Consider the following 11,275-nt stretch of genomic DNA (forward strand, 5'->3'; position numbering starts at 1 on the left):
GGAGCTGGGGGAGGGGGTAGAGTGAAATAGGGATAGAGGAAGGGAGGGGGAGGAGGGAATTACCGGAAGTTGGAGAATTCTATATTCATACCAAGGGGCTGGAGACTACCTAGACGGTATATGAGGTGTTGCTCCTCCAACCTGAGTTTAGCATTCTTTTAGCATTCTTCAAATCCTTCCCCATCTTTCATTCTTCAGTCCTGACGAAGGGTTCCGGCCCGAAACATCGACTCATCATTTCTAACTGATGCTGCCTGACCTGCTGAGTTCATCCAGCGTACTGAAAGTGTTGCTAAAGAAATAGGGAGTCTGCGGAAGAACTTAGACAGATTAGGAGAATGGACAAGGAAGTGGCAGATGGAATATAGTATATGTTCATGCACTTTAGTAGAAGAAATAAAGGCATAGACTATTTTCTAAACTGAGGGAAAGTTCAGACAGAGAGACAAAGGGGAGATCACTGGGGAGCTCTGTCTCTGCCACATATGTTCTCAAGATGAAGCTTTTCATTCCAAAACAACTGTGATATCCTCCTCCTTCAAAGAAAGGGCTTCTCTTCCTCCACCATTAATGCTGCCCTCACCCGCAAGCGGTCGATTTCGCACACACCAGCCCTCACCCCATCCTCCTGCCACCACACCAGGGATAACATTCCTCTTGTCTTCACCTACCACCTCACTAGCCTCCACCTCCAGCACATAATACTCTGTAACTTCACCCATCTTCAACTTAATCCCACCATCAAGCACATCATTCCCTCCCCATTAATTTCTGTTTTCTGCAGAGATTGCTCCCTATGCAATTCCCATGTTCACTCATCCCTCCCCACTTATCTCCCTCCTGGTATCTCTCCTTGCAAACGGAGCAAGTGCCACACCTGCCCCTGCACCTTCCTCCCTCACTACCGCTCAGGGCCCCAAACAGTCCTTCCAGGTGAGGCGACATTTCACCTGTGAGTCTGTTGAGGTCATCTACTGCATCTGGTGCTCCCAGTGTGTCCTCCTGTATGTTGGTGAGACCCGACGTAGATTGGGAGACCACTTCACTGAGCACCTTTGTTCCGTCAGCCACAAAAAGTGGGATCTCCTGGTGGCCATCCATTTCAATACTGCTTCCCAATCCCATTCCAACATGTCAGTCTTTGGCATCTGCTACTGCCACGATTAGGCTACACTCAGGCTGGAGGAGCAGCACCTTATATTCAACCTAAGTAGCATCCAATCTGATAGCAAGAACATTGATTTCTCAAATTTCTGGTAATTGCATCTTCCCAGTCTCCTTCACCATTCCCCATTCCTTCTTCCCTTTCTCACCTTATCTCCTTACCTGGCCATCACCACTCTTAGGAAGGTGCTCCTTCCCCTTTCCTTTCTTCCATGGTTTCTGCCTCCTCCTATCAGATTCACTCACCTCCAGCCCTTTATCTCTTTCACCAATCCGCTTCTCAGCTCTTTACTTCTGCCCCTCCCTCTCTCCTGGTTTCACCAATCACCTGCCACTTTCTTCTTCCTCCCCTCCTCTTACCTTCTTAATCTGACTTCTCCCTTCCTTTCCAGTCCTGCCAAAGGGTCTCAGCCCAAAAGATCAAATGTTGACTCTTTTCCATAGATGCTGCTGGGCATGCTGAGTTCCTCCAGCATTTTGTGTGTGTTGCTTCAGAGATGCAAAGGATTCCCCAAAGGTTAACCTGCAGGTTGAGTTGATGGTGAGGAAGGCAAATGCAATGTTAGCCTTCATTTTAAGTGCACTAGAATATAAAAGCAAGGATGTATGCCAAGGCTTTATAAGGCAATGGCCAGACAGCACTTGGAGTTTTGTGAGCAGTTTGCGCCCCTTATCTAAGAAAAGAGTTTCTGACATTGGAGAGGGTGCACAATAGGTCCACAGAAAAAGTCCACAAAAATGAGTCTGGAAATGAAAGGTTAGTGTATGAGGAGAATTTAATGGTTCTAGGCCTGTACTTGCTGGAGTTTAGAAAAATGAAAGGGATCTTATTGAAACCTATTAATATTGAAATGCTTAGATAGTGTGGATGTGGAGATGCTTCCTGCAGTGGGTGAGCCTAGTACCAGAGGGCACAGCCTCAGAGTAGAGAGACATCTATTTAGAACAGAAATGAAGAGGAATTGCTTTAGCCAGAGCGATAATGAAGAAGTAGAATTCATTATCACAAATAGTGGTGCAGGTCAAGTCATTAGTTATGTTTAAGCAGAGTTTAATAGAAACATAGAAACCCCACAGCACAATACAGGCCCTTCGGCCCACAAAGCTGTGCCGATCATGTCCTTACCTTAGAAATTACCTAGGGTTACCCATAGCCCTCTATTTTTCTGAGCTCCTTATACCTGTCCAGGAGACTCTTAAAAGACCCTATTGTATCCGCCTCCACCACCGTCGCCGGCAGCCCATTCCACGCACTCACCACTCTCTGCGTAAAAGTCTTAAGCCTGACATCTCCTCTGTACTTACTTCCAAGCACCTTAAACCTGTGCCCTCTCATGCTAGCCATTTCAGCCCTGGGAAAAAGCCTCTGACTATCCACACGATCAATGCCTCTCATCATCTTATACACCTCTATCAGGTCACCTTGGTCGCTCCAAGGGAAAAAGGCCGAGTTCACTCAGCCTATTATATAGCTTCTTGATTAGTCAGCATGTCAAAGGCTATAGAGAGAAGGCGGGAGAATGGGGTTGAGAGGGATAAGAAATCAACCATGATGGAATGATTGAGCAGATTCTATGGGCTGGGTGGCCTAGTTCTACTCCTATATGTTATGATCTCCCACAGACACTGTCCGAGCTGCTGAGTTCCTCCAGCACGTTGCTTGTCACTGCAAGTAAGGGAGGTATGTCAGGCAAATGGGGAACATTAGGGGGAAAGGACCTAGTGGAGGAGTGTGCAGGTGATGGGCAGATGGGGTATGTGGGACAGGAGAAAGAAACTATGTGATACAGGACTCGGGTCAGTGGGTTAGAAAAGAAGGGTATGTATTAGAGAATGTGGGTAGATCAGAAGAAAGGAGAGAGTTATTGGGTGAGAGAAGATTGCCTGAAACTGGAGAATTCAATGCTGATTCCATTGAGTTGTCAACTTACCAGGTGGAAGATGTGGTGCTATTCTTCTAGTTGGCTTTGAAGAAGGCCAGGAACAGAAATTTTCCTCCACAATGCTTCCTCACTCACGGAGTTCCTGAGGATTCACCTCACATTAATATGACCCGCCACACCCATACATCCTACTGCAAATCTTGTTTCATAGGTTTGATATTCTTCCAGCAATTTCACTGTAGTTACATTGATATATGCTTGTCAGAATCATTAAAATGTGGTTGGCTTTGGGAGCTTGCTGTATACAAATCGAGTTTGTGTTTCATCTAATAAAATCATGAATCAGTTTAGATACACTGCGGTGGGACCAATAAGAGGAGTTAGGTTTTCTAAATGTGGAAGTTACGGTAGTATGGAGTCTATACTGCAGAGCACAGGACATTCCCAGCTCAGTTCATCTGGATACAGGGGCTGGATCAGAATCCAAGGATTCAAAGAATCAAAACACATTTATTATAAAAGAATGTATAAATTATTCACTTTGAAATTTGTCTGCTTATAGGCAGCCACAAAGCAAGAAACTCGAATAACCCAATTAAAAAATTTAAAAAAAGCAAAAACCATGTGCAGGGAAAGAGAGAGAAAGATAAGCACATTGTGCAAATGATAGAAGCAGGCCAACAGCATTCCAAACCAGACCGAGTCCCGTATCTGCTCCCGGAGCAGCTGGAGTAGGCCCAAAGCCAAGCCTCGGACCCTAGTTTTCACACCAGTGGGGCAGAAACACACGGCAGTCAGATTAGTTCACAGCCTCATCGCTGCAGAGAAAGGAATGAACATTCGTGGGACAGCGAGTGAAATCAGCGCGACCGTTGGCTCCATACCTGCCATTCTGGCTTCCAGTCTTTCTGGGCTAGAACTTAAATTGTCCAAGCAAATTTACCAAATTCTGATCATTATCACTGTCATATGGTGTGAAAAATATTGTTTTGCAGTAGAAGTACAGAGCAAAAGCGTAAAAATCTATAAATTATGAACATAAATAAATACTGCAATAAAAGGAATAATGAGGTAGTGTTTTCTTGGACCATTTAGATATCTGATGGTGGAGGGGAAGAAGCTGTTTCAGAATCATTGAGTATGGGTCTTCAGGTCCTTGTACCTCCTCCTCAATGGCAGTAAAAAGAAGAGGGCATGTCCCGGATGGTGAAGGTCTTTCATGATAGATGCCGCCTTTTTGAAGCTCCATCTCTTGAAGATATCCTCAATGGTGGCAAGAGTTGGGACTCGTGATGGAACTGGCTGAGTCGACAACCCTCTGCAGCTTATTTAGGTCTTGTGCATTGGTCCAGACAGTGTTGCTACCAGTCTGAATGCTCTCCTCCATACATCTATAGAAGTTTGGAGGAGTCTTTGATGACATACAAAATCTCCGCCAACTCCTAACATAATAGAGCTCCTTCTATTGAATTACTATATATAGGAACTACGAAGGATTTTAAGGTATGGACAATCATCTTGAATGTTACAATGAAAATGAAGATTTGGAGGATGCAATAGTTTCCATCTAGTGCCAGTTGCCTGCACTTGTGTGGCTATTAGGCGCTACACTGTGCTCGGAGCAAACAGGTTTTAAAATAGTGTCAGTTGCATATGCTTGCATTAAGTTATTCATTTGGACTGACCAACGTTGAATTAAAAGGCAGCGATTTTTGGCACTACTTTATGCAGGAAGGCAGTGAAGGCAGTCCATGATCTGCACGAGGTGTCTGTGCTGGTTTTGTTCATTTACAGTTAATCAAAAGAATACCACAGCATACTCTGTATGAATTTGACTTTTGATAACTATTAGGAACTAATACTTAGTTCTATAGTACTGTAGTAATATTGATAGTGTTCTTATTTATTCTGTATTGCATTTCAGTACATAATTTATTACTCATTAAATGGTAGTATGTCTTTTTAAAATTATTTCCTTGAAACTTTGGATAACTGGGGAGCTGCTTAATTGTGTCAAAATGTACTGGTCCTGATGTGTCCCAATTAACTGGAATCTACTATATATTTTAAGACTAATATACTATGTTCCCAAAAATGTTGAGTGTGTGTCTTCAGATTCCTGTACCTCCTCTCTGATGGTAGTAATGAGAAGAGGGCATGTCCTCGGTGGTGGGGATCGTTAATGATGGATGGAGTCTTTATGAGGTACCATCTTTTGAAGATGCTCATCCATCATGCAACAATGAGAACCACTCTGGTCATCTGAAATGTGTAGGGGCTGGACGGGTCTGTGGGTACACAGATGGCTGGAGAGGCCAGGTAAAAGGTCTTTGGCAGTGTGGATTCCACACTGTGTGGTGGCAGCCACGATTCTGGGTGATATGTTCACACGTGTCTGGGTTAATGCCAATGGCTTTTAATGAAGTTTTCAGGATGTCTTTATAGCATTTTCTTTGGTTTCCATTCTGTAGTTTGCCATAAAGCTGTCTCTCAGGCAGTCGATGGTCTGACGTACAAGCTACAATGCCCGTCCCGTGTAACTGGGATTGCATCAGGATGGAGTAGATACCGGGCAGGACTGCCTGGTTAAGTACAGGGATCTGTCTTGCTACTTAATGTTGAGGAGCTTTCTGAGGCAGACTATATGGAAATGTTTCAGTTTCTTGGCATGCCATTGGAATACTGTACATGTTTCGCAGATGTAAAGCAGAGGGGTAAGAACCTTGGCCCAACACAGCTTCAGCTTCATCTGTAGAACTACGCCTCTTCTGTTCCAGACATTGGTATAAAGTCAGCCAAAGAGCGCACTTGCTTTGGCGATCCTGGTGTTTACTTCATTATCAATGACTATGCTGTGCGACAGTGTGCTGCCAGGATATGTGAACTGTTCACTGGGTTGAGTCTTTGGCCATTGGTTGTGATGTTTGGCTCAACTTCCCTGTTGGAGTTGAGCTTTCGAATCACCTTTATGATGCAGTGGGAACTGAAGCCTCAAAGGTGTAAGGTGGCTGTGGCGTGATGTACATGGGCCAAATTGAGGTGGTGGGGTCTGGGCTGGAGAGCAGAGAGTGAGCCAATGTTTAGCCATTCCTGGAGCAAACTTGGAGGCAATTAGATTCTAACTGAGGTGTGGCAAATGGAAGCAATCCAGAGTCAAGGTGCTGGGGTCTGGACCCAGGCCTGAGAGCGAGGAAATACCTGAGGTTTGATCAATTTAAGCACTGAACCAAGTTGGAAAAGTTGGGTACCGGTCGAATTGAGGCAGTGGGGCACCGGCCTGAGAGCGTATCAAAGCGGCAAGGTCTGGGTCTGAGAGCAAGCTCTGGATGATTTAAGCACCGGCCCAGATTGAACATGACAAGGTGTCAGGGCCAGAGGTGAGGCATGGGCTGGTTCCAATCGCTGCTTCGCGAGGTTCACTGGTCTCCATTGCTGAACTTCAACTTGTTACTCTGCAAGGTTTACTCATCTCTGCACCGAGCTGTGGCCGAGGCCTGCAAACCTCACAGTGTGGACTCACTTTTGTGAACTTCAGTTCTGAATACTATTTGCTTATTTTTATTGTTTGCAGTTTTTTTTTTCCTTTTCTTTTGTCTGCATGTTGGGTGTTTGACGGTCTTCTTTGGTGTTAATGGGTTCTGTTGGAATCCTTTGTTTTGTAGCTCCCTGTAAGAAGACAAATTTCAAGGTTGTATTAAGTATACATTCTTTGATAATAAATGTACTTCAACCTTGCCTTGACATATGATTTCCCTGGAACTAGCATTACTTCAGTCTTTTTGGTGTTGATGAAAAGCCTGAAGTTGGTACACACATCAGAAAGAGCGCTGCATGTCATCTTTTAAACCAGCATTGACACCACCCAAACAGCCAGTATATTTCAGTTCCAGACGCTTCCTTGTTGCTACATGTCAGGGCTGTCAATAATCAGATCGTGTTGGAGCTGCAGCAAAGAACATAATGTATTGGCAAGCATCCCACCTACACTGTGCACACTTGCTGAGATTTGAGAAGTCTGCTTCACACCAGGCCGGCACGATTTCACATGACTTTGCGCTGATGTAATGGAGACCAGCTTGGAGTGTCAAGTGTGACAGACGCAGCTACCGACAAGGGCTTGCAGACTGACAATGAAGGGTTGAAAATGCTTGTCCTCTCTTCGCCATCCTTAACTCAGTAACACTCAGCAAAATGGTTACTGCCTGTTGCTAGGAGGGAAAGGCAGGTGAGCCGCCAAAGAGCAGATGGCGGCAGGGCTGCGGAATTATCGGTTTTGTTCAAACTACTAAGGGAAACCTCAATTTTGCTGCCAATCTCCACACTGACCTCACCTTCATGTGGTCCATCCCTAGTTCTTCCAGCAAGTCTCCATCTCCATCTCATGTTAGGCTAATCACAAACATCAATGACAAGCCTACAGACACCCACGGGTATCTAGACTGTGCTTCCTTCCACCCTTCCATCTGTAAGGACACCATTCATATTTTCCCAATCTCTGTTGTATTTGCATCAATGATTAGGTTTTCTGCAACACCTCCTCTGACTTGGATGGATTAGGAGAATGAGCAAAGAAGTAACAGGTGGAATACGATGTAGGGAAGTGTATTGTCATGCACTTTGATAGAAGTAATAAAGGCATAGACAATTTTCTAAATGGGGAGCAATTTGAGGTGCAAAGAGACTTGGGAGTAAAGGTTAACTTGCAGGTTGAGTTAGTAGTAAGAAGGCAAATATAATATTAGCATATATTTGGAGATGATGAGAATACAAAAACAAAAGATGTAATGCTGAGGCTTCATAAGACAACAGCCAGACTGCATTTGAAGTACTGTGAGCAGTTTTGAGCCCCTTATTTAAGAAAGGATGTGGTGCTATTGGAGATGCTCATGAGAATGATCCTGGAAATGAAAGGGTTAGCCTATGAGGAATATTTGATGGCTTTGGGCCTGTGCTCACTGGAGTTTAGAAGAATGATGGGTGTTCTCATTGAAACTAATTAAATATTGAAAGGCCTAGGTAGAGTAGAAGTGAAGAGGATGCTTCTTATCGTCAGAAAGTCTAGGACCGGAGGGCAAACCTCAGAATAGAAGTAGTATGCCCCTTTCTAACAGAAGTGAGTAGATGTTTCTTTAGCCAGAGGGTGGCGAATGTGTGGAATGATAACGCTGGGATATTAAAGTTATTGACCTTCTCCACGGCTGATCCTCCAATGAGGAATGCTCATGGACCTTCAGTTTTCTCCTTCTACAGTCGATAAACAGCTCTTTGGTTTTGTTGACATTGAGCGAGAGGTTGTTGCTGTGGCACCATTCAGCAAGATAGAAACATAGAAACATAGAAAATAGGTGCAGGAGTAGGCCATTCGGCCCTTCGAGCCTGCACCGCAATTTATTATGATCATGGTGGATCATCCAACTCAGAACCCTGCCCCAGCCTTCCCTCCATACCCCCTGATCCCCGTAGCCACAAGGGCCATATCTAACTCCCTCTTAAATATAGCAAATGAACTGGCCTCAACTGTTTCCTGTGGCAGAGAATTCCACAGATTCACCACTCTCTGTGTGAAGAAGTTTTTCCTAATCTCGGTCCTAAAAGGCTTCCCCTCTATCCTCAAACTGTGACCCCTCGTTCTGGACTTCCCCAACATCGGGAACAATCTTCCTGCATGTAGCCTGTCCAATCCCTTTAGGATTTTATACGTTTCAATCAGATCCCCCCTCAATCTTCTAAATTCCAACGAGTACAAGCCCAGTTCATCCAGTCTTTCATCATATGAAAGTCCTACCATCCCAGTAATCAATCTGGTGAACCTTCTTTGTACTCCCTCTATGGCAAGGATGTCTTTCCTCAGATTAGGGGACCAAAACTGCACACAATACTCCAGGTGTGGTCTCACCAAGGCCTTGTACAACTGCAGTAGTACCTCCCTGCTCCTGTACTCGAATCCTCTCGCTATAAATGCCAGCATACCATTAGCCCTTTTCACCGCCTGCTGTACCTGCATGCCCACTTTCAATGACTGGTGTATAATGACACCCAGGTCTCGTTGCACCTCCCCTTTTCCTAATCGGCCACCATTCAGATAATAATCTGTTTTCCTATTTTTGCCACCAAAGTGGATAACCTCACATTTATCAACATTAAATTGCATCTGCCATGAATTTGCCCACTCACCCAACCTATCCAAGTCACCCTGCATCCTCTTAGCATCCTCCTCACAGCTAACACTGCCACCCAGCTTCGTGTCATCCGCAAACTTGGAGATGCTGCATTTAATTCCCTCATCCAAGTCATTAATATATATTGTAAACAACTGGGGTCCCAGCACTGAGCCTTGCGGTACCCCACTAGTCACCGCCTGCCATTCTGAAAAGGTCCTGTTTATTCCCACTCTTTGCTTCCTGTCTGCTAACCAATTCTCCATCCACATCAATACCTTACCCCCAATACCGTGTGCTTTAAGTTTGCACACTAATCTCCTGTGTGGGACCTTGTCAAAAGCCTTTTGAAAATCCAAGTATACCACATCCACTGGTTCTCCCCTATCCACTTTACTAGTTACATCCTCAAAAAATTCTATGAGATTCGTCAGACATGATTTTCCTTTCACAAATCCATGCTGACTTTGTCCGATGATTAAACCGCTTTCCAAATGTGCTGTTATCACATCTTTGATAACTGACTCCAGCAGTTTCCCCACCACCGACGTTAGGCTAACCGGTCTATAATTCCCCAGTTTCTCTCTCCCTCCTTTTTTAAAAAGTGGGGTTACATTAGCCACCCTCCAATCCTCAGGAACTAGTCCAGAATCTAACGAGTTTTGAAAAATTATCACTAATGCATCCACTATTTCTTGGGCTACTTCCTTAAGCACTCTAGGATGCAGACCATCTGGCCCTGGGGATTTATCTGCCTTTAATCCCTTCAATTTACCTAACACCACTTCCCTACTAACATGTATTTCGCTCAGTTCCTCCATCTCACTGGACCCTCTGTCCCCTACTATTTCTGGAAGATTATTTATGTCCTCCTTAGTGAAAACAGAACCAAAGTAATTATCTCACCTCTTTCCATCTATCAGTCCAGGAATTATACGCTTGAGGTCCTGCTTTTCAGCTTTCTACATAACTCCCCATATTCTCCCTTAAGGACCTCATCCCTTTTCCTACCTTTGTCGTTAGTAACAATATGTAACATGACTTCTGGCTGTTCACCTTCCTCCTTTAGAATGCTGTGGATCTGGCTGGAGACATCCCTGACCCTGGCAGCTGGAAGACAACATACCATTCGGCTGTCTCTTTTACATCGACAGAATCTCCTGTCTGCTCCTCTAACTATGGAATCCCCTAGCACTTCTCTTCTCTTCTTCCCTCTTCTCCTCTGAGCCACAGGGCCAGACTCAGACTTCATGCTTCTGTGTTGCCTCAAATTTTGAGTTTGGAAATTTTTTGGATTATTTTATCTTTGCATTTGTCCAAGGTTAGTCATCACAAGTATACCTCCTGCACCCACTAACAATAGCATGGGTCAGAGGCTGTGTTAATCATAGTGGATGGCAATGAAATAATCTGAAGAAATAATTTAGCTTGATCAATATTGATGTTTCTTAATTCATGAGTTTATTTGTCAGTATATTAAGCTACCCCTTCTTAGAAATCTGGCTAATTGCTCAGTTCAAGCATTGTAATAAAAGTTTTCCAACAGAGAAGTGTTTTTCCTCTGAGAACATCTATAGTAGGGGTTCCCAAACTTTTTTTATGCCATGAACCCCTACCATTAACCGAGGGGTCCGTGGGCTAAAGGAAACACGTCCTCCCTTTATAGTTCGCCCATATCTTTCTGACTGAGCTAATATTTTCTTTGTTCTTATTAACATTGCATTGCAGTGAGTTTTGGAGTGATGGAACATCATTCGTAAGGCCAGTGATGTTGTGGGGATGGAACTGGACTCTCTCACAGTGGTGTCTGAAAAGAGGATGCTGTCTAAGTTGCATGCCATCTTGGTCAATGTCTCCCATCCACTACATAATGTATTGGGTGGGCACAGGAGTACATTCAGCCAGAGACTCATTCCACCGAGATGCAGCACTGAGCGTCATAGGAAGTCATTCCTGCCTGTGGCCATCAAACTTTACAACTCCTCCCTTGGAGAGTCAGACATCCTGAGCGAATAGGCTGGTCCTGGAGTTATTTCATAATTTACTGGCATAATTTACATATTACAATTT

At 44.4% G+C, this 11,275-nt stretch overlaps 1 protein-coding gene across 1 annotated transcript in view; it reads left to right on the plus strand.

Annotated features, from left to right (window-relative positions):
- Positions 1 to 10,984, plus strand: part of LOC140194717 (adenosine deaminase-like) — a 90,067-nt gene extending 79,083 nt beyond the window's left edge. Inside the window, exon 11 of the mRNA XM_072252086.1 lies at positions 10,934 to 10,984. Within this exon, the coding sequence (XP_072108187.1) occupies positions 10,934 to 10,936 (3 nt within the window). The 3' untranslated portion in view covers positions 10,937 to 10,984. The remainder of the gene's footprint in view (positions 1 to 10,933) is intronic.
- Positions 10,985 to 11,275: the final 291 nt, after the last annotated feature.

This window comes from Mobula birostris, chromosome 1, assembly GCF_030028105.1.
Source record: "Mobula birostris isolate sMobBir1 chromosome 1, sMobBir1.hap1, whole genome shotgun sequence".
NCBI classification, from domain to species: Eukaryota; Metazoa; Chordata; class Chondrichthyes; order Myliobatiformes; family Myliobatidae; genus Mobula; species Mobula birostris.